Raw genomic sequence first — 25226 nt, 5'->3', positions numbered from 1 at the left:
CAGATGCCTATAGTGGAGGAAAATGTTCTTTCTCCGTAAGCTGTTATTTTGTGAGTTTCCAGTAGTTGGTGCATGAGGCTTGAGTGAATTGATTCCGGATGATTTTAGCGTGCCCTGCGTGTTTTGCAATATGTGGCTTCTTGCCTTTCGTTTTATGCACCTAATTTGCATATAATTGCTTACTCGTAACTTTTTCGTTTTACTAGTGAAATGCAGAAGTTGCTAAGCACCTCACCGTTGAATCTGTGCTTACTTTTTCAGTGCTGAAGATATAGTCGTGAAAGTGCCAGGCAGCCAACTAACAACTGAGTATTTGGAAGAAAATGGCTTTTCAGAGCCCATCCTTGTCCCAAAGAAGGACGGCCTGGGTTTGTCTGTACCCGCACCCACCTTCTACGTCAGCGATGTTGAAAACTATGTTGGTGGGTATCTGGCAAGCAGGTGGCATTGTACTGTTTGGAGCTCACCTGCTTTTGAAATATATATATATATTATTTGTATAAAAAATGTAAAATATATTGTAAAATACTGTCTATGTCTTGAGCTATGCTGACTTCAATATTTGTTACATAGTGGCAGCTTGTAATTAGCAATTAATTCACTTGTGGTTCTTGTATCAACTTGTGTATCCTCCAGTGAGCCAGAGCCAGACTGCGTTGTACTCTGTAGCAGTGAGTGAAAAGAAACAGTCATGGTAGTATCAAAAAATTGTTTCTTCAGGCCAGGTCTTAATTGATTTGCTGCCCTCTCACTTTCTATTGAAGGAATTACTAGACTGAGACTCCCGTCTGCAAACACAGTACATTTTTTAACACTGCTGTCAGAGAGAGCTGGTTTTTTTTTTTTGCTGCGGGCCATTTGGGTTCATTTTGGCATCCTCCTGTCTCTAACCTGAGCGGAGTATTGTGCCGCATCTTCTCACAAGTCATCACGTCATCCCACCTTGGAAAACACACGTTGGCCAGGAGCCATGGAAGTGCTCTGAAGTCGCTTCTCTTGTTTCCACATCCTTCTTCCTTTAGCATGTGTGATCTTGTCCTCTCTCGCTCCATCCCTCCTCTGTGTCACTTTCTGTCCGATTCTCTCTCCTTCCAGTCTTTTGTCAAGGCATCGTCCTTTTGGAGCCATGACTCCAGCTCCAGTGTATCTGTTTGTGTTTCAGGGTCCCTTTTATCTCCTTGTATAGTGTGCTAACCACCCCCTCCTCCTGCGCTCTCCTTACCAGGCCATCGACCTGTTCCCCAAACTGGAGGGTGCTATCACCAGCCACTGGTGTTCTTAACTGTGCCTATTGCTTTTGTAGTGGTTGTGTGCAGTGAGCTAACTATGAATAAAGGAGAATCCAAGACTCCCAATTTTATTGTTCTCTCTATCCCCTTGCTTTTACGGGAAACATATTTTCCTTGCTCATCTGCTACACTTAGCAGATGTTCTTGTATGACCTAGGTGCTCCGTAGGCATCTGCTGGCTTTCTCTCAGCCTTTAGCTGAAATAACCTACCTTACCAACAAAACACTTAGTGACAAGCTGGAGGGAAGAACATGGGTTGTTTGGTCTGGAGCTGGCACCAGATTTGAAAGTGAACGGAACAAATATGCGCTGGTCTAACCTCCGTGGGGTTAGTTCGCTTGAACGGGATTTCCCAGGCAGGGATTTACCTCGCCGTTTTGTAGTTTATTACATTGGAACTAGAAAGTCTTTTAGAAACAATCTCAAGTAAGTAGCGGAGGACAAAACACCACAGCTAAGACTGCCAAATACGTCATTACTGTTCTGGCATCTCATGAAAAAACAAATTGATTTTTTTTCCTCGCCTAATGTGAAAAAAGCTGTGAATGAAATGCTGAGGGAGGAAAAATAAGGCCAATTAAAATTGGAGGGAAGAAAGACCGGAGAGATGCTGTTCTTGCAGAAAGGATAAGAGGGTGTGTTTAGGAATGGGCACTCTTCAAAGCTCTGACTTTCTCCGTGTGTGCTCTGACGTGCCCAGTGTTAAATTCCACTAATTGACTAATACCATTAGTATTGACAGTGGAGATTTGTATCCAACAAGGTGCATCAGAGGAAATGTGTAAGTACTGGCAGCTTATTCTCTGTACTCCAATACAGAGGGGATGGATTTTTGATAGGTGTAATTTTGGGTAAAATAACAGTCAATTTTTTTTGTGGCGCACCTGAAATATCCTGTTAAAAAAGGGGAAATTTCCTGCAAAACTCATCCTCGATTATAGATTTTGTAAGCAAAAGTTTAGAATCGAGTGTTAAGAGAACTTAGAATTTTGGAAAATCAGTTTGACAAGGTATCCTGTACAGTATTACGCTCTGTCTACAATCACAGGAGTTTTACAGGGTGGTAGGTAGGGCTTACTCTGGGAATGAACGGGTATTTGCATATGATTTTCACCATGCAAATGAAATCCATAGTGAAATTAATAGACTCAAAATAACATTCATCCTTTAAAGATAAAAAGCTACAGTAATAATTGTGTCAAGGGGATGAATACAGAAGCACCATTTTATGCGTATACATTTTATGTATATACATGTCTTTTATACATACATGTATATGTGTGTACATGCATGAACAACAGGGGTACAAAGGCTAAGAAGATCAGAAAATCAAAAGATTGCCATGTTTCTGGAAATGTTAACTCACCCCCAAGCATACAAAATGGGGCGAGTCAGGCTGCCCTTCAGTCTCTCTTTTTCGTTGAATTAATTTTTAGGACCAGAGAGGAGTGTTGATGTCACCGATGTCACCAAACAGAAAGACTGCAAGATGAAGCTCAAGGAATTTGTGGATTACTACTACAGTACAAACAGGAAAAGGGTCCTCAACGTGACCAACCTGGAGTTCTCAGACACCAGGTAAGAGTCCAGCCTGTGGCACTGCGCGGTGTCCGGGACACACGGTGGGCTTCGGCCGGGGGAGTTTTAACAGCCTCTGCCCTCTGCGCTGGTTCCCTCTTCAGGAGGTGCTGCATTGGGCGTGGGGTGGTGGCTTCTTGTCGCTCTGACTCTCCACTCCATCCTCCAACTGCAGCCGGGTCAGGCCAAGCACAGAAATGAAGGTGCTGTTTGCTGTATGAGGAGAATGGCACAGAGCGGACTGAACGGGACAGCGTTTGTCCTGGTAATGCACACCGGCGTATCACCAGCAGTCATCTGCCGTCAGCGTTCACAGATTAGAGCGGAACATTTTGGCACCTTTCAGTTCTATTTCAACTCTGGTAGTCTAGGTATAGTTGATCCATTGCAACTAGATATTAGTGATGTGTAACTAGAGCATCACTTGGTGCTCCAGGAGCGAATTCTGTGCCCTGTCCTGATAGCGAGTGATAATGAGGTATGTTCCTGGTGTGATCTGAGGTACTTAGATACAGCCTGACAAATACTGGTAAGACCAAAGAAAGGAGGACGGAAGTGACCACAGAGGTACAATAAAACTGTATGTGGGTTTCTGGGAGAACATAGACATAAGGACTCTTATTTTTTAATATTCTGTGTTATTTTTCTGGTGAGGTGGCAATCCTGATGGATATAAGGCAGCGACAGCCTTTCCTCCAGCTTAAGGTGATCTAAAAACATGGTGACCTCCTTGGAGCATTCTTTTTCAAATGGGTTGTAGAGAAGTGAGCGCCTTACTTGTATAGCGCAGATTTGAGTGCATCATATAGTACTTTCTGAAATCCTTCATTTAACAAGTAAGTAAATAGATGAGGTGTGGCTCTAGGTATAGTGTCACATGTCACTGGATGTCCTTGGATGAGGCCAAGTTTGAAATTTCTATAAATACCACGTGTCATAGTTGTAGTTTCGGTGCTTTTGCAAGTTAACCTGTGCTCTGTATGACAGCAGTTCGGAACTAGAGTGATGCTGACTTCTTGATGGAAAGCTGGGGGGGGTGACAGTGCAGGTCAGCTGGGAATTTCACTCTGAGGTGCTTTAGCGATGCAGTGAGCCAGAGGCGATGGTGCTGGCGATGTGGGTATCACCCACCCTCAAGGACAGGAAGCCTACTACTCTCCTCATGCTTTATGGTACGTTTCATATATAGGATAATTAGCCGATGTAAGTGCCTAAGCGTTCAAGTTACCGCTTTGTGCCTTATATAGCTGTATTCATCACCTGAGCTGTGCTTTTATTCCAGAAGTAGGCAGATGCATCTATAATGTGTGGAACTTCACGCAACTGTGCAGATCGTTTCTACGGTTGTTGTAGTCCTGGGTAGCTAGTACTTCCAGAGAACTCAGAGAAGGAGAAGATTCCTGTGTATGTACAAACGCTACTCAAGATGATGATGAGTGTCAACATAAAAATAAAGAATGGTTGTTTTGGGCAGCATTCCATTTTAGCAAGAAGACTTAATGTAGCCTTAAAAAAGAAGGCTGACGAATAATTACAAGCTCATTTTTTTAAAAGCCATTACCTTTAGCCCTGTAGTTAGTGTTTTAGTGGTGCACACCCATTTCTGCAGAAAGCATCTCTAGTAATTACAGGCTTCAAAGATTACCAGTATCTTCAGCTGAGATTTTTTTAGCTTTCTGCCATTATCCCAGAATAACGGGAGGTCTTTTGTTCTGAAGGACTGCTGGAGCTGTCACTCATATGCTGCTAATTTAGACATTAACTAGCAAATATTTTATTTCTTAACATAGACAGTGACACTTTAATTGAACGCAGTGCTCCATCTTTCCCTGCCATTTTAAAGGGAGCTATTGTTATCAGTGTTTGACAGTGAGCATAAATGACACATGGGAGCATTTAATTTTAGTTTGAAGTGCAGATACTCTTACTGACGTGGTACTTTAGAGTGTCCGACAGTGAACCTCCACCCCCTGCAAGTATTGGTCCAAATTTTGGACAATTTAAATACAAAATTTAGCACCTTCTGGGGTGAGGCACTTCTAATAACTGTTTATCATGCCACTGCGTTGTCTTAGCTATGATTAATAACATCTATTATATATTAATATAGAAATAATATATAAAAAAATATATACAACGTAAATCTATGCGGAATGTAAATAAATATATTGATTTGTATAAATCATATAAATAAATGTTATATATGTTTTATTTTCAATATATTCACATTATCAACCCAAATTAGACTTTTTCCTTCTTCTGAGCTTTTAATGTAATTTAGTCAGTCCAAATGAAAAGATCACCGCGATTTTCAGCATCAGAACCGAGACTGACTTAGTCCTTAAGTATTAATGATATTGTTGTTAGGATTTTTAATACTAAGCTTAACTTGCAGACTTTTAAGATTTGCCAGACCGTTTATGTAAGAGAGCACACCTTTCACTTTCTCCTCTGAAGGGGGCTGGAAAAGTGGCTGTGATAACAGCGCTTTTGATAACTGCGCCTACATAGCAAGAGGCAGGGACTGGAAAAATATAAACAGCATGTGCTTGATCATAAATAGCTCTACTGAAAGAAGTCGAAGGATCATTGCTAAGTCATCGTACTTAAAAAGCTTTAAATCTCGGTCTGTAAACAGTTTTCGCAGTTTTTCTGAATGAAGAGCAGTTCTGCTGACGTGTAAGGAGCTGCTTCAGATTGCCAAGCAAGTACGAGAGCCGCTTTTCGTTCTGTCGGAGTCCTTGTGCGCTTTTTTTAAAAGGATGCGTGTTTCTTTTCAATTCTCTCTGTAAAGGATGTCCAGTTTTGTAGAGCCTCCAGATATAGTTAAGAAGTTGTCCTGGGTGGAAAACTATTGGCCTGATGATGCTCTTCTGGCTAAACCCAAAGTTACCAAGTACTGCCTGATCTGCGTGAAGGACAGCTACACAGATTTCCACATAGATTCGGGAGGAGCTTCTGCGTGGTACCATGTGCTGAAGGTGAGGGGTCGTGTTTTTGCAGTGTATCTGATAATGAACTAAATTTTACATGCAAAGACCATTCTAAAATTCTCTCGAAAATACAGGTCTCAGGTTTTTTTCCCCATGGTCCTGTTGTATCCGTAAGAAATAGGCAGAGCCTTAACTGCTGTAAGTGGGTACGCTCTCAGCGGTGCCAGGGTCTGCTGAGAGAGGAAGTTGTCTGTGTGCTTTCACTGTATTCGGATTTTAGTATTTGTTTCATGCCTTTTGCACATGAATCACCTAAGACCTGAAAGATATTACGTCCTGCTTTTGCAGGATAACGGAATCTGGCACTGTAAGCTTTTTGCAACATCAGTCCCACAAGTCTGAGAAAATGTGGTCAGCTAGTGATTTAATTGTTTCAGCCACTCTGTACAAAGCCGACAAGTAAATTTTACTTCAATAGCATTAAAATATATAATGCTATATATTTCTTTAGATAAATATTTGTGTGTGTGTGTGCATGACTCTGTGCCAGCGCAGCAGTGCATGGTTTGGCTGCTCGTTGCTAATTTTATATTGTTCTAATTCAGGGAGAAAAGATATTTTATCTCATCAAACCGGCCTCTGCAAATATTTCTCTTTATGAACGCTGGCAATCGGCAGCAAACCACAGTGAGATGTTTTTTGCAGACCAAGTAGATAAATGTTACAAGTGCACAGTTAAACAAGGACAGACGCTCTTCATTCCATCAGGTGAGCAGGCTGTTGCAGGTGAGCTTTCCTGCTCTTTTTAGAGCTGCTGAAATAGCACGTCCAAAATGCCAAAGGGATGTGATTTGACCGCTTTCTCTGACAAAGTGTGAAGTCTAATTCTCAGTAGAAGTGTAATTGCATACGTTTGCAAAAAAACCCCAAACCAAACCTGAACTTTTACTGCTTTCTGTCAATATTTTAGCACCCTCTTAAAAATACAACTAGTAGGTAGAGCGTTCCACTCCTGGTCTGGCTGGGTTGCAATAACTCACGAGTTCTCTCTCTATACCCAGGCATGACGTAGGTGATTTTTGCCATCTAACAGAGAATTCATGTTGAATTACTTGCTGACCATCGCTCCCCACAAAATCCTTTTCATAGTCATTGATTCCCTGTGACACTAAGGAACTATAGGTGCCTGCAGGAGTGTGAGTGTGCATTTATCGTTTCACGTGAGGCTGAAGACTGGGTGTCACCGGTTTTTACGGGTCACTTGATAGACTCAGGCTTTCGTTGCAGGTTAGGGATGGTGGATTTTGTGTTTCTCAGTTCCTGGTAGGATCTTCGTAAGGACAGGGAGTTGATCAGCGGATAGCACAGAGTTTTAGGTGAACGCAGTTCTACTCCTGCCCCTGTCCCTCACCGTCCTCTCACCATGAACAATTATTTCCTCATTTGCATTGTTTCCAGCCCTCCCTGTTACCTCAAAATCCCCGAGAGGGATTTTCTCTCCCTCTGTGTGCCTTTAAATGGTGCACTGCCCACTCGATCCATAGTCTGAGCTGAGGTTTCCAGGCAGTGTGAGTAACAGCACTGGTACTTGGATTTTGGAGGCAGCGTCCAGTAGTGCCATTTTTTGCGTGTGAGTAGGTCTTGCACTTAAATTTTACTTTGACTGTAAAAAGTGGGAAGTAGGTACTTCTCTCATGACCATATGTGGAGCAGATGGTGGAATAATTTATAGAGATTGACTAATTCAAGTAGATTTTTGTATGAAAATAAGTGTTTGGAAAACACCTGTTCCTGGCACTACAATAAAGTCAATGTCAGGAGCTGTCACGGGTTTCGTGGTGATGAGGAAGCAGGTACTGCTTTCTAATGTGCCACTGTAGCTGCTGCTGCTTTTCACAGAAACAAGAAAGTAATGTCAGCGCGAGCAGGATGTCCCTTTCCACTGTCTGCCACCGCTGAAGGTAGCCCTGGGATTGGGAGTCAGAGGCAATGGCACCTTCCCGGGCTGGGCCTTTATTGTGCAAAACAAACGAGGGGCCAGATGCAACTTTGTTCAAAGTGTAGGCAGTTCTGGTGCTGACTTGGGCTGAAGAGCTGTATCGGTACCTAGGAAGTAAGTTGCTAAGTGAAGTATAAACATCGTGTTGTGAATAAAGTCTTCATTACTGTGATTCCAGTCTTTATCCTCAGGACTCTCCTCTTTCTCTTTCAGGTTGGATTTATGCAACTCTAACACCTGTAGACTGCCTGGCCTTTGCAGGACATTTTCTACACAGTCTAAGTGTTGAAATGCAGATGAGGTAATCTGTCTTTAAAATCTAAAGTTAGGAAGAGGCTCCGCGTTTGATAAATTGGCCGTCTTCTCTCCTATTAATTAACCTACATTTACAATAAAGTTGATGTAGCTCTATTGGGCAAGTTTGGAAAGTGTACCCACATTTGTCCCCTTCGACCGCGTTCTCCCGTGCTGAGTTATTCCAAGCGGTCTTTACGCCTATTGCATAGCGCATGGAAGGATATGTGAGGTGCTTGGGTTGATGTGGCTGAGTCCTGAAGGAAGAACTGTTAGAAACTCTCCGGAGTTTTACCCTAGAACATGCCATTCGCCTTCTGGATAAGCTCCCATCTGCTCAGCTGGGTTCTTTGCCCAGTGTAAGACAATGCTTTACTGAGGCTGGACAAATAATGCAATAAAACTGTCTTACATCTCTATCGCAGAGTTCCTTACTAGTGTTATTTTTGTGTTCCGCTTTTGGTCTGATGCCAGAATACGTAGTAGCAGCACAAAGAAATGAGGCACTGCAAAATGAACCTCGGGCATTTATGAGCGGTGCTTGTCGCTGTGCGACGTACTTGTGACCTGCTATGCTTTAAGTTCATGTGGCTTTGTATTGCAGGGCATATGAAGTAGAAAGACGGTTGAAAATTGTCAGTCTGACCCAGTTTCCGAACTTCGAAACTGCATGTTGGTATATGGGAAAGCATCTACTAGAGACGTTCAAAGGTAAAACGGCGTTTCTTTGCCTGCTTCAACTCCTTAGCTTTGGGGGCCTTAAAATAGTTACTCTTAATTTCTGCTGATGTGTCACGTAGAAGATGGACAGGTGGCCAAAATCAGTCTTGTTCCAGCTCTCTCCTTAACATCCTGCCATCTCGCTCTAGGAAGGACCTTAACTGTCCCTCTTACCTATGCGTAAGAGGAGGTTGCTTTATAAACTGTATTTAAGTTGCCTGAGAGGCAAATAATGTTGTAACATTTTTTTTTAGTTTTTAGTTGCCTGTCAAGTCTGGATTCGTTCCCTGTTTTAACCTAATGAACTACACGCTCTGTCAGCCCAAGGCACAGAGTCGCACTTCCTTCTCCCATCATTCTGCTGATCCCACTCGAAGTACGTGGGCAGGTCGCATGTATACGGGGCCACAGGAACGTCAAAGATGTGGCCAGCGGGAGCACTGGGAATTAAAGCAAAGTTTTCTGTGAAATTCAAAATCTTCCAGATCAGATTCCTTCAGAGTTGATCCAAACATCTATGTGTGCATGTTCTTTACAGGTTCGGTCTCACTTTGCTCTTTGCCGCTATTTCGCCTATTACAGAACGTGTCTAGAGACACCCACCAGATCCTTTTATAATGAGAAAAATGTGTCTAATTAATAAGCAAGGTGAGGGGTCCCTCTGAGTGTCACCAGGAAGGGGCCCCTTGTGACCGACTCTGAACAAAAACTGGAATGAGGGAAAAGGTTTAGGCAAGCGTGTGCTCAGGCAGAAGTGAAATGCTTTGCCCAGTAGAACCTTTGTTTCCACATAATCGGTACTTGCTTTTTCAGTCAGAATAAAAGAACCGCTGATGGTACCTTTTTATTCCCACAGCCTAGGATGTATGAACGTGGAAGCTAGCTTGAGTATGGGACCAAGAAAGGAACCGGAAGGATTGCCAGTGTAGACATAACTTACAGGAGCACAGTGTAGGAAGGCTGAGTTGGATTTATGACACAGTAAATATACTCCTTATTACCTTCAAGTTATAACAGGGATTCATTTGTGGTGACCGACTTTCAAAGAGTCAGCTTTCACAGTTAAACTTTTTCAAATTAAAGGATTTATGTAAAACGACTTCAGTGAGCGCCGTTTGAATGGCATTGCTTTTTTCCTCTCCTTAGGTTTGCATAAAGCTGGGCAACAACCTCCTGCTCATTTACTCCAAGGAGCAAAAATTCTCAATGGTGCTTTCAGGTCATGGACTAAAAAACAGGTAGGAGAAGCAGCCTGTTTTAGTATTGTGTGTTCCTCAGGTTTGTCAGTCACTGGAACAGAGGGCAAATGCTAGAACAAATAATATCTCCGTAGCACAACAGCTAATTCTGAAATCGCAAAGAGAAGGGACTGGGAGAACGGGGAAGGAGGGCAATAGCTGGGATTTCATAGTGCCACGTGAGGAGTCAGCGAGGAAAAAGCTAACACCGGAGCTCTAAAAAACTCAATTCTGCACACAGCCGAGAGGATACTGAATGAATGTTCTCCCTGGCTCCGAGCATTTTCATGTGCCAAATCAATTAAGCAGAGGTTGGGTATGCGAGCGAGGCCTAGAATAACTCCTGCATTTTTGTGTGCACAAGTTCCTGCAAATCAACACATTAATTGAGCCAGGAAATACATCTTGGTTGGAGAGAAGGCTTAAAGGGATTTGCAGCCTGAATTTCCTGCTGCAGTCGTTTCACAAGTGTTATTCTTGCACGCGCTACTGCTACAGTTTGGGGGAATTCTCTGCAGGAGACAGGCCATTCAGTCATAAAATGCGAACAGGGGAACTAGCAGCTTTAGGATTTTAAAACGTTTGAAGGAGGGATGAGCATCTGAGTACACGATGTTGCATACACAGTTAGGTGAGTTAGGTGGCTGTCCCACATTTAGATGTAGTCAGGGACTTGGCTGCTCCCTGCTGCAAAAAGCCAGTGCTTGAGCCTGGATTTGGAATTGCTCCCTGGTTTCCTGCAGAAGGACTGGCTGGTCTGGAAGCTCTCTTCTCCGTGTCACCCTGTTTATTTTTCCACTTGCTGTGCAGATGAGAAGTAGTGAGTCAAAGGAAATGAGACTCTGTTGGCATTTAGGTAAAGTTGAACTTTGAATATTATAACAGGGCCTGTGAATGCAAATGTTGTCAGTCCCGTCAGGGAGCTCCCAAACCACTCTGCTGACAAGGTGTGTGCCTGTTGCGCTCCTTGAAGACAGAGACAGTCTCTCCTTGTAGATGTGGAAAAGGAACTTCACCCAGAATCTCATATAAGGGGATGAGCAAAGTGATGTTACAGTTGTGAAAAAGCAGGAATATCTGAAAAAAACCCAACTATTTACAATAACATCCAGGAGGGGGAAAAGAAAAGTATATTTTATTCCTTATTTGGACTACAGTATTGATTTCAGTACATAGGAAAAATACTGATCTTTCACTTAATGAGGTTTTTTTAATATATTTTTGCAAAAAAACACGCACAGAAACAGCGGTCTGGCTTTGTTCTGTTTTAGGCTTTAGCAGAGCATGAAGATGAGCTACCAGAAAACTTCAAACCAGCACAACTTATCAAGGACCTTGCCAAAGAGATAAGATTAAGTGAGGTTTGTGCTCTTTTCATAACATTAACTATATTGTGGGTCTTTTAATAATCTAGGCTATAAGATGGATGACTTGAAATAAATGAATCTTTTTTCCCCTCTTTCTTCATTAAAAGAATTCAACGTGAGGTTTCAGGGTAGGGGGACTGCTCAAGACTCTTGTCTGTGGCTGACTCAACGCGTATTCTGGGCTCCTCTTTGCTTTCTCCTTGGCTTTACGCTGTGTCTGCCTGTCCGACGTCCTTCCTCCTCCACCCTCTCCTAGCTGGGCGGGCCACGCTCCCCTCTCCGTCCTTATTTTCTCTCTCACTTTAGCTACTCCCTACCCAAAAATATGATAGAATTCAAAGAACACTTTTGCCGTCCCTGTGATTGTGTTCCCTGGGTAGTATCTTCTTTTCCTTATGTTCATTGGTCTTGTCTATGACATTGTCTGGGCTTGGGACTATTATTCTCTGCGTCGTACCGATAGAAAGCCTTGCTCTTGGCTGGCTTCTAGGCAGAGTTACTATAGCAAATGTGATAATAATTATACACACCCTCCCCCCAAAAAAAACCCCAGAAGACCCCCAAAAAGTAGGTTTCCTGGAGGTATCATCCATTAAGTCCGGTATCGTATTCCACTCAGTGGTGACCTGTGACAGTGCAAGGTGACAATGGCTAGCTCAGTTGTTTTAAGAAGACATTGTGTTACATTCTACCCCTTTTCTAACTATACCCAAAGACCTGAAAATTGAAATCTGTCTTGTCCTTTTATCCTCTTTGATGTAGTTTTACGTTTTCTGATTGTCAAAATGGCAAGTTAAGCAGAAAATAATTTCTTGTTAATTAGTCATATAGTGTTAATTTTAATTGGGCAGCTATTTTACTGCTTACTTTTCCTGAGGGCATGGAACACGATTCTGCTGCATTTATCACATCTGAGTTAAATGGAAATGGTTTGTGCTCAAGCTGATTAGCATTTTAAACAAAAGGCCATTCATTTTATACATTTGTTTGTGTGGGCAGTCCATTTAACAGTCCTACCTGACGATACAACCTGGTGAGAGTTATGTTCCTTATGGAGCCAGTGGAGTTTCTCCAGGCGAAAGCTGTGCCTGAGCAACGTGGGGGTGGGAATTAGTGGTGAGCAGAGCGTTACTGTGGCGTGTGATGGGTCTTCGTTCCCTGGCCAGCCTCACAGCCCCACTGTGAATGCAGTTACCCCTTTACTGAGCGGGGGGGATCTTTGGGCTTTGTTTCCCCGAGGAAGGAAGGGTGGCAGGGGAATATCTAACGTGAGACGGATGGGTCTGAATGCTTTCCCATTTTGTGCTAAACTCCAGAATGCTTCGAAAGCCAGCAAAGCAGACACGAGTGCCAACACGAATGCTGAGGAGATCTGTCCTGTGGAGAAGGAGGAGGCACCATCACCCGTCCAAGTGACGCCTCCGCCCCCGCCTGTAGAAAAGCTCCCTAAAAAAAAGACTCCCAAAACTGTGAAAACCCCCAAACAACTGAAGCCATCCAAACCCCCCAAACCTCCCAAGCCACCCAAACCCCCTAAGCCTCCCAAAACACCAAAAGTGAAGGGAGAAGGAAAAAAGAAAGGAAAGAAGGCAAAGGAGAGTCCACCGCCAGCCATCCCGAATCTCGACTTGCTGGAGGCACACACAAAGGAGGCTTTGACAAAGATCGAGACGCCAAAGAAGGGGAAGGTGGGTCATATTTTAACCTCTCCCTGTTCTCTTGCCATAATAGGGATAAAATCACTCCTTGGGTCTCGTGAAAAAAATAACTTAAGCAACACAGTGGAAAAGCCTGTCTCCACTGAAGTAAATGAAAGTTTTGTAATTGCTAGCTTATCGCCCTTTTCTTACCCGACTTGGTTTGATCTCACTGTTTGCTTGGTTAATCATTTGACGTGGAGCCTTCGAGAAACCTATTGATTCACGCCGGGTCTGGCAAACTACTGCCAGTGCCCTGCCCAAACTGAGGCGAGGTGAGCATTAAAAATGGCGCTTTTTTTTGCCTCTTGAACTATTACATTCTTCTTATAAGTGTTATTAGCGCTCTTGGGTGCATTTCCATAATCAGTTATCAAAGGTGAAGGAACTCATTCTAAAGCATCTTATTTGCATGAGATTTTGCTCTAGAATGAGTGAACGAAGATAAAACAATAGTTTGCTTCCATTTTTGCCCATGTAGGACAAGTTTCATTTTGATGTCCTTTAATTCGACGTGAATTTTGCTGCTGACTTCAGTAGGGGCCGGGATTTCATTGAGGCACTGGCAGAGCAATGTATTGTACACTGTTTGGTATGAAGTATCCATAAGTCTTTTCTAAAGTGCTTCTGAATTTCCCGGCAGTTGGTATGCGGTTTGCGACACCTGCCCACGGAGCGACAGGCAGGGAGATTAGCGTGTTTTTACATTCATTTTGTATGTTGGTGTATCCAGGAGAAATGCAGCCAGTCGTCTGCGTTCTCTGAAGCAGCAGTCATGTCATCGAATCTCACATTCGGGTTCGAAAAGAAGGAATCAGAAGAGGAGTTTTCAAAAATATATCATGTTATATTCCAGATAAAAAATACCTTTCTGTAACATGCCGGCCCTCCGTCCTCATTAAGAGTACATGCTGACTTTTTCCCCAGGCCGCAAAGAATGTTTTAAGTGTTCCCAATAAGGAAACTGCTAGTAAGCAGAATGAGGTGGAGAAATTTGAAGTTCGAGAGCAAAATAAAAGCAAAACAGAAGCCAAATGGAAATATAAGGTAATGTCTCCTGTTAAATTCTGCTGCTGGTTCTGCCACGTGGTGATAAGTCAAGGGTGGAGAAATGTGCAGAGGGCACGAGGCACTAATTTTCAGTTCTCAGAGAAAAAATTTCAGCAGAAAATAATCAAGTAATCACTGTTAAAGGGGGGGGGGGGGTAGATTCTTCAAAAGCACGTGCCGAATTGTCCGTCTTCATCTTTGTTGAGTCCAGTGGGAACACTGTTAATAGTGAGATTTTTCAGCGCTGATCACTTTTGTGATTCTTACTTTAATGTAGTTGTACTACTTTGAGTCTGGAGTAGTTCCAGAGAAGTCAATAACTAACGACGGCATAAAAGTAGAGTTAATGAAATCTGAATTATGCCATATGAGTTAAAAGCTTGCCTTCCTGGAGGGCTAATACAGGGTGAGTAAAATTCATTCATAGAATGATACATTTTTTTCTCCAGGTACCATTTAAAATGAGGTGACACTAGGCTTTCTCACAGAAATAGCGGTCGGAATTTTGCCCGCTTTGTGAACTTCTAATGGCAAAGGTGCAAGCAAATTCCCCAAAACAAAACAGAAGTGCATGCTTTTTCATGTGGGGAAAGTACTAGGAATCATGAATCATTAACATTAGAGACATGTAAATCTTTTGTGTTAAAAAAAGTCACGGTTAGTGTGATTAGATCAATACGTACCAATTAATTCCACAGCCAGTACAGCTTAGGAAAGGATTAAGGCGAAGCTTAAAAAATAATCAAAGGCTTCCTTTTTACTGAATGACTTTGATATTACATTATTAAATTCATAATTCAAGCTTTCTAAAGGTGTGAAATAAGCAAGTGGAGCCTGGGAATGAAATGCAGTTGTATTTGGGAGGTTACAGGCACTGTGCTGGATTCTGTCCTCAGCCACACAGGCACGGCGCCGACGAGCAGCGAGCTGAGCCTGGGCTCTGGTTCACAAAGTGTGTCTTTGTATTTTACATCAGTCCGTGGCGATTTAGAGAGAGCAGTATTTAAATTTGGCATTGTGTTCGTGGCAGGCACTGCTTAAACTGGTGGCGAAGCGCTTCTTGAATGGGGACAAGTCCCTGAGCTAAAACCCACGTAGTCTAAGGAATAGTCCCTATCCCTTACCTCATTTGGGGGAACATACTTTTCACTGTCTGTAGATCAGCGGATTCTCTGAGGTTACCTAGGAATCTGAAATAGCAGCAACTCGTTCAGCCAATTTTATTGTTTTGGTTTGGGTCTTTTGCCTTTCAGAACAGTAAACCTGATTCACTTCTAAAAATGGAGGAGGAACACAAATCGGAAAAGACACCTTTATCAGGAAATAAGGACAACAAATTTACATTCTCTTTCTCTAATAAGAAGTTGCTTGGGTAAGTAAAAAATACGACAGTGCACGTCAATTAAAAAAAGCAGATTAAAAAATCTTGTCGTTATTTATGGGGTTTTATACAAGAAGGTGAAAATCTGCCTTTCTGGTCAATGTAGAAAATGCACTTCAGCAAAAAGTTCTTCGTTCCAGAACTTGCTTTTACCTAGAGCCCAGCATAGGTGGCCATAACAGCGGTGACCTGTCTTTGAGGCTGGTAGTTTGCTTGAGAACAGTGTCCTCACTATTCAGGCAGTGTCGCGTGTTTTGGCACTTCGGGTTCTTACTAGCGGAGTTACGTTAAGCGGGTTTTGTGCAGGTCCTGCTCAGGGTACATTTTTAAGAAACTGTTAAATGAACTCTGCATCCCAAAATTCCACGCTGCATCTGCATTGTGCATATCATGGTATACCTTGAGACAGCTTTAAGTAACATAGTGTTTATTTGAAGCCAGCCAAGGCTATTCTAGTCGGCCTCATATTTTGAGATATAAATTGTAGGTACAGAAATGTGTTTGTAAAATCACTTGAGTTGCTGTGGCACCTCTGAAAGTGGTTCAAGTGGACTGAGATTTCTATATAAAGGTACTCTTTGTCTTCCTCTCTGTCAATTCGCAAAATGTTTTCCAATCAAAGTATTATTACTGATTTGTAATTCTTTTATTTTTTTTTCAGTTCGAAGGGAGTCAAAACCCAGCTGAATACTAGTGTGTTTGGGTCGCTGCAGAATTTTAAAGAAGATAAAGCAAAACCTGTACGAGATGAATATGAATATGTGTCAGATGACGGTGAACTAAAAATTGATGAGTTTCCAATCAGAAGGAAGAAAAACACTACAAAAAGAGAACTGCCCTGTAAGAATATTTCCTGTTTTGGCTGTAGGTGCGCAACGAGGTCTTACGTGTTGATTGTCCAAAATTAGTCTTTAAAATCTATGTGATTTATAATAAGCAAGCCGCGTCTTCACTGTCAGTCAAATACAAGTGGATTTGATTGCTTTAGAAGTTACAGCTTAGGAGTGCTGTCTTTTGAAGGGAAAAGAACCATGACTTTGTATTTCTTTTTTTTTTTTTAATTCAGTTTTATCGGATAAAAAAGACACTCTGCAGCACACTCCTGTTAAGAAGCCAAAGGTGGAGTCGGTATCATACAAGGTATGGTTATTATTGTACCTGTCACAAGCAGGCACCCGTTGTACGTCTCTAACAGCACGTGGGCAGTACTGTCATGACAGCAGCAGAGCCTTCTCCCGGGCTGTTGTCACATGCTCTCCTTCATCCTGCAGTCACAGTCTGCCCAGAACAGGGAGCACTCAGCCACTGCCAGGGCAGGCATAATTTGGTGCTGTGGCTTCAGCTCCTTGTACATGGTCAGGCCTGATGGGAAGGGTGCGTGGGCACCGTGACAGTTGTATGACACAAGAGCAGGAGCAGGCCATAAGAAGGAATGGGAAGGATCAGAGGGAGTTTTCTGTCGTACCTGGCTTGGTGTGACGTTGCTGACAGGCAGAGGGGTCTGTCCCGAGCTGTGCTCCCAACCAGTGTCTGTTCCCCCCTTTCCATGTGCTTGGAACACTGGTCGTTAAATTTCCATGTTCGTGTTTGACAGATGAATCTCGGAGCAATGCTAATACAGCTGAACTCACGTCACTTGGCGTTTCACGTTACTAGAAGCCCTCAATACCTATTACGTAGCAATTAAAGGATTTGTTTGCTATCACTTAGCAGAGTCTCCCTTTGCCCATTACGGACTTACATCTAGAATGCCCTTGGCTCTGCAAGAGACCTCGGCATGTCCCTGACTTGCGGCAGTGTCAATGTGCCTGTCGATAGCTTGCCTCCAGGACGCTGAAAGCACAGCCGTAAGTTTGCTCTGTGGTGGCATTGAAGGTCTGCTGGAAATCGAATTACATTAAATGACGTTAAAATTAAATGTTTTGCCCAACTGTGGTTAATTCAAATTCATATTATAAAATCTGAATCAGTCAGAAAAAGCAAACCAGCTTGTTAACGCAGAACCGTACATGACTGAAATGTTTGACCCGAAGAACTAGGGAATCTTTTTCATCCTGGTTTGGCTCAGGCATATTCAAGAGCGAGTCAGTAGTTGCCATCCGAAGACCAGTGCACAGGAAACAGGGCAAAACGTGCTGGGATGTCACTGTGCAGGAGCTTAAGGAGGGAGGCCAGTTCCTGGAGAGGGCACTAACTGGCAGGCTAAGCATTAGGACGGGGGCTTTAGAGGCCTGAAAGCAGGACAGGGAGGGGGAAAACACTGTTCTGTTATCCCCTAGACCACAGTGCGTAGAGGTGCCAGCCCCGGAAGGATACTTAGATGCAGGTAGCTTCCTTCAGCGGTCTCAGATGCTGCTGTTCATACGCGTCTGTTCCATTCCTCTGTCAGATCTTCCTGTCCCCTTGCAGCAGGGATGGCAGGAGCGGGTCTGTCCCTGTGTCTGGCTTGGCTATGTTAATAGTCGTGCAAGGCAGAGACCCGCGCCCCGATGCTTACCTGGGCTGACAGAGTCACGGCCACACAGCCACTTCTTTTGCTACGTGGGTCGTGGTCTCAAGAACAGGAGCAGGGGCTGAGAAAGCAACACAGCACCCGGCAACACCGCTCTTAGGGTGGTTTGATCCCGTACGCAGGATCAGGTCTCAGAGCCGGTTCTCCAGGGTTGTAAGGAGAAAGAAAAATCTACCGTGTCTACAGGCTGCAAGGGAACAGATTTTTACTGTGTACCTTGGTTTGGGTTTTTTTCTTTTTTGGTCTGTTTGGGTTTTTTTTAAGGAAAGCAAATTACAAATGCTAGCCTTTGGAGGAGCAGCAGGCTGCAAAAATCATGGTGTTGTTCTTGTTGACTAACTTAGTGGGTTTCTGTTTTGTTTGAGCCATTTCCTTGTTTTTGCAGAGCGATGACTCGTCAGATGAAGATTTGCTTCACATTGACACAGAGGCAAAGCCAGGACGCAATTCCAAAGTAAAGAAAGAGAGTGGAAGTTCAGCGGGAATTCTTGATCTTTTGCAGGCAAGCAAGGAAGTTGGGGGTTTAGAGTATAACACCAACAGGTATGCACCAAGGGATGTTTTTTACTCTTACACATAATCAAAAATTGTTCTTTTGTGGTTGTGTGTGTGTGAGTGAGAATGAATTTTGCAGCTCAGTCACTGCTTTTTCTCCCGTAAGCAAATTCTTCCTTTATCCTGTGATCTGGAGGGAGAGGTGGGAAACTGGGTGGGAAAGGTTTTGGTGGTATAATTTAAACCAATAGAGGCATTTCACATCTGTAAATGCTGAACATCCATTTTAGCAATAATATTCTAATAGATGAATCATTCAAAAGGAGGAGAGAGCTCAGTGAATGCAACTTGAGGGCACAAATAATGTTTTTTAATGTAGTAATAATGTAATAAAGTAATGTAAATGACCAGCATTCCTTCCATAAGGTGACACACAGTTCCCTGAATATTGAATGTTTGAAAGAAGAAAATAGGAAACCGTCTACCCTCCCACACACCCCTGGTCATCATCCTTCTCCCCACCAAAGCACATGGCTTGGAAAAAACAAAACTCTTTCGTGGGTACTTCTGTACCTAAAATAGAAGTGTTTGCCTGGGCTTGGTTGAGTTTCGTATGAGGCCACTGTAGGTGGACATTGAAGTTGATGCTGGGTGTTTTGGAATATGGTTAATAAGGTACACCACTAGGTAGAATCATGGAACCATAGAATCTTCATGGTTGGAAAGGACCTTTGAGATCATCGAGTCCAACCATACACACACAAAAAAACCCCTACAGTCTCTGCCACTAGAGCATGCCCTGAAGTGCCACATCTAGACGTTTCTTAAACACCTCGAGGGATGGTGACTCAGCCCCCTCCCTGGGCAGGCTGTTCCAGTGCCTGACCACTCTGTCAGTAAAGTCATTCTTCCTAATATCTAATCTAAACCTCCCCTGCCGCTGCTTCAGACCATTTCCTCTTTTGGTAATCCAGTGAACAGAAATGTAAAATTGGAAAATGTGGTTCCCAGACTCAAATGCTGCAGTTCAGGACTGTCTGGGACAAGGGTTTCATTGGGGCCCATCTCAAAACAAAGGTATGGGTTCACTACCTCCGCTCTGTACAGGCCAAGTCTGATCTGAAACACTGAGAGAGCAATTAGGTAACAGATGTGTGTCCTTTTGAAAAGAGCTAGTGGGACTCTTCACATCTGGAAATGTCTTCCTTAACTCAAACTGTAGGAACAAATCCCTGGGAAGAGGTTTGGGGAATGTCAACTGAGTGTCTGGCTTCCATGCACAGAATGGCACTGCAGACAGGAACTGCTGTGTCGTACGCCCTGTGCTCCGTAGCAGTCTGCTGGTTCACTGCGGTCGTAACTGACTGATTTGTTCCCTGTCTGTGGAAAACCAGAGGTATTCACCTAGGCACGCTCCATGCCTCCGCAGGGACCACAGCCTTGGTAGTTTTGGAAGCTGCGGGCTGTTTGTAAATTCCTGGCGTAAGTTTCTAGCCTCTAAATATGCCAGTTGTGCAAATAAAGGAATTGTCCTCTGAAAGGTGAGGTGGTGGTACGGGAAATGATGTGAAACGTGCTGTAAGGCTATTCTTGTTTGGCATTTTAATAAGCCAGTTCCATCTCCGCTCTGCCTTCATTTGAAAACCACCTTCACCAAGCAGGTGGGACACGTTGGTTCTCCAGGCTGGCTGCTTGAAGCAGCATTTATTCTACTCCAGATTCCTCCAGCAGGTGTTGCATGGAAGCAAGAGGTGCGTTGCACCGTTTTATATGTGCAAAGCAGCAAAATCGATCTGCTTTGAGTAGTAAAGCCAGATACCACATTCAGTGGTTGCTGGGATACCCCAACAGCATCCTTTTCCTCCCGGCTTTCTCCAGGCGTGCCCTGGTTACACAAAGCCCCAGAACCTGGGCAAGGAAGTAGAAGTAGCTGTCGGAGTGGTCGGAGCATTGAGAACAGACTGGGCAAAGAGAATGGTGGTGTCCCTTTCACTCGGGCTGTGCCCTTCCTGGGTGTTGGGTGTGCGTGACCCAGGAAAAGGGCAGCTTGCAACTTTGCAACCCGTTAAAGTGGAATGAGAAAGTCCCCTAAGAGAGGAAGATATTATCTAAACTGGGAAAGACTGGAAGTTAAAAGCCATAACTGAGAATTCCAAAAGTTATGCCGCGTGGTCAAAGGGGAGCATATGGAATAAGTTACCAAGGGAAACCATAGAAGCAAGTTTTATCAGTCAGTTTAAAAAAAAAAAAAGAGAAGTTTTTTTTGCTGTTGAGGGAGAAAATGGAGAAAATGGAATCTTTTAAAGTTACAGTGCAGTGACAGAGCTACAGAGAAGTCTAAAGGAGGCAGCGCTGCTGAACCAGAAACGTCTTCTGGTTCAACCTTCCTCAGTTTATTAGGCAATTGTCTCTTTCACAGCTTAGATGGATGCAAGAGATTGAAGCATGTTACACAGACAGGCTTCATGCAGGGTGCCTCAGTTGTAAAGTGCCAGGCAGCTCGGGGAGAGACAGGCTTGCCTTCGTGCATCAGCACGTAGGGTTTGGGACAGTGACGGGGATCCTCGTCTCTGTGTTGGAGAGAGGTGTGTGTGCGGAGTCTCCTGTAAGAGTTCTCTGGTCATTCCTAATGGGGATGAAAAAAGCCAATGATTTTAAAATGAAGTAACATAGTCATGACCTGTCTTTAGAAGGCTTATCTTGACAAGGCTGCTTTGTTCTAGGGAAGAGATCTAATCTCGGTTTAGCCCTGGTTTTCCTCTTTTGCTGCCTTCCCCCTTGCAAGGGGTGGTTAATCAAAACAGCCAACCACCCCTTGGGGTTGCAGGGGGTATGGGGAGAGGAACCACCTCCTGGGGCTGCAGGGAGTATGGGGAGAGGAACCACGTCCTGGGGCTGCAGAGAGTATGGGGAGAGGAACCACCTCCTGGGGCTGCAGAGGGTATGGGGAGGGGAACCACCTCCTGGGGCTGCAGAGGGTATGGGGAGGGGAACCACCTCCTGGGGCTGCAGAGGGTATGGGGAGGGGAACCACCTCCTGGGGCTGCAGAGGGTATGGGGAGAGGAACCACGTCCTGGGGCTGCAGAGAGTATGGGGAGAGGAACCACCTCCTGGGGCTGCAGAGGGTATGGGGAGGGGAACCACCTCCTGGGGCTGCAGAGGGTATGGGGAGGGGAACCACCTCCTGGGGCTGCAGAGGGTATGGGGAGGGGAACCACCTCCTGGGGCTGCAGAGGGTATGGGGAGAGGAACCACCTCCTGGGGCTGCAGAGGGTATGGGGAGGGGAACCACCTCCTGGGGCTGCAGAGGGTATGGGGAGAGGAACCACCTCCTGGGGCTGCAGAGGGTATGGGGAGAGGAACCACCACCTGGCGTTGCAGGGGGTATGGGGAGAGGAACCACCACCTGGGGCTGCAGAGGGTATGGGGAGAGGTACCGATGTGCCTGCAGCTCCCAGGAAACGCAATATTTTTTGTTGTCTGAGCTCAGGTGGGTCAGTGGTTCTAGATTTTCCCGATCTCTTGAGATTTGTCCCCATCTCTGTGTCTGCTCTTCAAAAAAAATAACTGCATTGGCACTTCTTGTTTATTTGGCTCTTCCTGTGAATTCCTTTTCCATTCTGTGTTACGCTGCATAATGGAACTAGTGTTTGTGTCAAATTTACGCTTACATTTTGGCAGGTAATTAGACACGTCGGCAGGTAGGTAGGTGTACCTAACTCTGGGAATAAAGTTGCCAGTATAATATGACTCCCATGCTTGAAGTTTGGTATAAAATAAGAAAATTTGTCAACCATCGTAAGAACTAAAAGAAATCTGCCTTGGCCATATTTACACTAGTAACCGTTCCATCTGTGACATGTTTTGCCACCTGCTTACGATGTGCAGAAATGGAGGGGGATGCAGAGAAAGCAAGTTAAAGAAATGGTCCTCGAAGTTTCTCTTCCTTGCTTGGGAGGTGTCTTTTGCTGTCTGCAATGGGTTAAAACTGCCATTCAGCAATGGGCTAGGACTCAGGCCTTTCATTTTCCCTCCCTTCAGCCTGGGCTCTGTACCCAGTGTGTTTGTAGACTTTGCGGTTTCTGAAATCAAAGTCGCAAGCGCAGTCGCATAACCAAACTCTGCATGAATTACTGCACTGTGTGTGGTAGTTTAGTGGGAATGTGTCATATCAATTTTGGCTCTTGTATAAACAATTAGGCTTTGGCAGTGTGCGTTGCAGCTTGATTGAAAAAAGCTCCCGATAAATGAAATTACTATGTTTCGTTTCATAATTATGCTAGGCTTTTTAAATGGCCCTAACGTGCTTTTTTAAAAAAAAAAACAAAACAGGAGAAACATGATACGCCAACATACTGTGTCGCAACTTAATGCCAATGTGGTTGTGTCTGACTCTCAGGAACAATTTTCATCTTTCCCTACTTTTAAGGCAGATAAAGGGTAGGCATATGTATGTATTTTTTTTTATATATATATATGTATGTATGTATGTATGTATGTTCTGGATACTCCAGGTAGCAGTAGTGCAGGTAGGCCTGTGGAATCTCCTTTGCTCACACAGCGGTCTGTGGGGATGAGAGCCAGCTCTCAAGTGGGAATCGTGGAGCCCTGTCAGACCGGCACCGGAGCTGCTGGACCCCAGCAGTACCAGAGGAAGCAGGTCAGGGCTTTTTGTGATAATGCCCTTGTCTGAATTGTGTGAAACTGTAAAATATTGGAGTGTCATTTGCAGCTGACCGAACCAAATGCCTTGATGGCTTTACCTAGATGGCTGTAGAGAGCTGCGTCTCCCGTACTTGCGCCAACGGTAGTGAGATGGGGACAGATAATGACAGAGATCCCGCAGAAAGGCTGCCGTAAATGTGGAAACACTCTGAAGGAACTGAAATGGAATACGGGAGAAAGCTTGGAGGGGACTGGTAACCTTGAACTGAGCAAAATTATTTGTTGTTGCCAGGTCTGATTCCAAAATGGAAGGAAATACTGGTTTTGTACTTGAAATTATTTGAGTTCTGTAGTTTTATACAACTGTCACTTCTCAAAAATACTGATAAGTCATTACTGTTTGGCTCCACTTCTTTTTTGTGGTTCATTTGCACTTGGCCACAGGTAGGGTGAGGGGAAATGCAGAAATGGCAGGGAAATACTATCACAGAGAGAGGATGGTGATTTATTGCCTTCCCCTTACAGGCACAGCTGTTTTTCAGTGGTTCTTATTTGAAGTATTCAAGAAGAACAGTAGATGGAAGGGACCTTGGGAAGTTACCTCCTGCAGCTGCCTAGGTTTGACACAAAGCCCAGCAGCACAGCCAGCTGCAAGGTTTGACCTGGTGTTCAGGGCATGGCCCTGGTGAGGTTTAAGTATATTCAGGGCTGGGGATTCCACAGCCTCTCTGCGTGAGCTGCTGGGCCACCCTCAGTATTGCCCTGTTCTTCTTTGGGTTGGGATCTCCCCTGCGGCAGCTTGGGACTACTGCCTCTCGTCCGATTGATGTGCACCGCCAAGAAGGGTCTGGCTCTGTCTTCTCTGTAACCCCATGAGATAGTTCTTGTTTCAGGTTAGTTCTTATTTCCATTTAGAAAACGCTCAGTGGTTTCTGTGACTTTCTTTTGCCCCTGCCTATTTTTCCCTCAATCTTAAGATGAGACTGGGCGATAGTTAATCAGAGGCGAGGTGAGACATTAGTGAGCTTGCTGTCTCTCCTCTCCGCCTTGCCCTGCGGAGCCTCCAGCTGTCTGCATAGGCAGCAGGGAGAATGGGGAAGAAGCCACCCCTCAATGAGTAATATTCTGCTGAAATTAATAAATTCATTTTCTGGACATGAGGGTGTAGGTGAAAGGCTTGGGAATTGCTTATGAAAGGAAGGGGGTGATCTGCACAGGGATGTTGAATGCTGAGAGGGAGATGGCAGTAGTAGAATTGGTTGTGAAAAATGAGGCGCCAGCTCCCCGCGTGATATCCTCTCCTCGCGTCAGGGTGTTGGGATCATTCCTGTGCCCAGGCAGCGCAGGGGCCAGCCTCAACTAAGGAAGTAAACCCTTAGTCTGTGCTGAATCGTGTGTATTCTTGTCACGATCACGGCTGTTTGCCTATTGCCACCCGCTCTGGAACATGCTGTCAGGGAAAGGATGCTCTTGTCGAGGCTAGGCAGGACACGCAGGCAATGTGAAAGCCCCAAAGCCTAGCCTGAAGGGATCCTTTGTGTTCTCCTCCCTGGCAAAGATACTGCTGGCAACGGCAAGCTGTTCTGGGACACTGAGGCCCCGAGGCTTAAACCCAACACAACAAATAGTCGCAGAGAGCACTGTGCGTGGGGCGCAGAGCCGTCTGTGCTGTACAGACCAGTGTCTTCTTCCCCTGCTTCCCGCTGAGTTGCCCTTCCCTGCTCCTCATCGCACTGTCCCCACCCGGCTGGTTGGCCCTGGGGGAGATTTTATTTGGGACGAGTTTTAACAGCAGATTTTCCCTTCTGTTGTGGTGCTTCTCTCTGTTAATAACGTGAAAACGTGTTGCCGGTTTCAGCTCTGGGGAGCAGCAGGAGAAAGGCAGCTGCTGGTGATGATGAGGCACGTGGCTCGTTAGCGTGGCTAAGGAGGCTGCTCGGCACGGGTGCAGGCTGGGCCCGTCAGGCTCTGTACTGGCTTAGCGTGGGCTCCGGGTGGGAGCCAGG

At 44.6% G+C, this 25226-nt stretch overlaps 1 protein-coding gene across 6 annotated transcripts in view; it reads left to right on the top strand.

Moving 5' to 3' along the window:
- PHF2 (PHD finger protein 2) overlaps window positions 1–25226 on the top strand; it is a 90692-nt gene that overhangs the window by 55070 nt on the left and 10396 nt on the right. For 5 of the 6 annotated variants that reach the window (XM_054216831.1, XM_054216827.1, XM_054216826.1 and 2 more), the window contains 14 exons: window positions 262–422; window positions 2727–2868; window positions 5663–5849; window positions 6407–6569; window positions 8014–8101; window positions 8699–8805; window positions 9961–10052; window positions 11324–11413; window positions 12736–13107; window positions 14044–14163; window positions 15420–15538; window positions 16209–16387; window positions 16614–16687; window positions 18445–18602. In XM_054216831.1, the coding sequence (XP_054072806.1) occupies window positions 262–422; window positions 2727–2868; window positions 5663–5849; window positions 6407–6569; window positions 8014–8101; window positions 8699–8805; window positions 9961–10052; window positions 11324–11413; window positions 12736–13107; window positions 14044–14163; window positions 15420–15538; window positions 16209–16387; window positions 16614–16687; window positions 18445–18602 (2052 nt within the window). The remainder of the gene's footprint in view (window positions 1–261; window positions 423–2726; window positions 2869–5662; window positions 5850–6406; window positions 6570–8013; window positions 8102–8698; window positions 8806–9960; window positions 10053–11323; window positions 11414–12735; window positions 13108–14043; window positions 14164–15419; window positions 15539–16208; window positions 16388–16613; window positions 16688–18444; window positions 18603–25226) is intronic. The other variant, XM_054216828.1, reaches the window with a different exon arrangement.

This window comes from Rissa tridactyla, chromosome 10 (assembly GCF_028500815.1).
Source record: "Rissa tridactyla isolate bRisTri1 chromosome 10, bRisTri1.patW.cur.20221130, whole genome shotgun sequence".
Taxonomy (NCBI): domain Eukaryota; kingdom Metazoa; phylum Chordata; class Aves; order Charadriiformes; family Laridae; genus Rissa; species Rissa tridactyla.
This window is presented reverse-complemented; position numbering and strand designations above follow the sequence as displayed.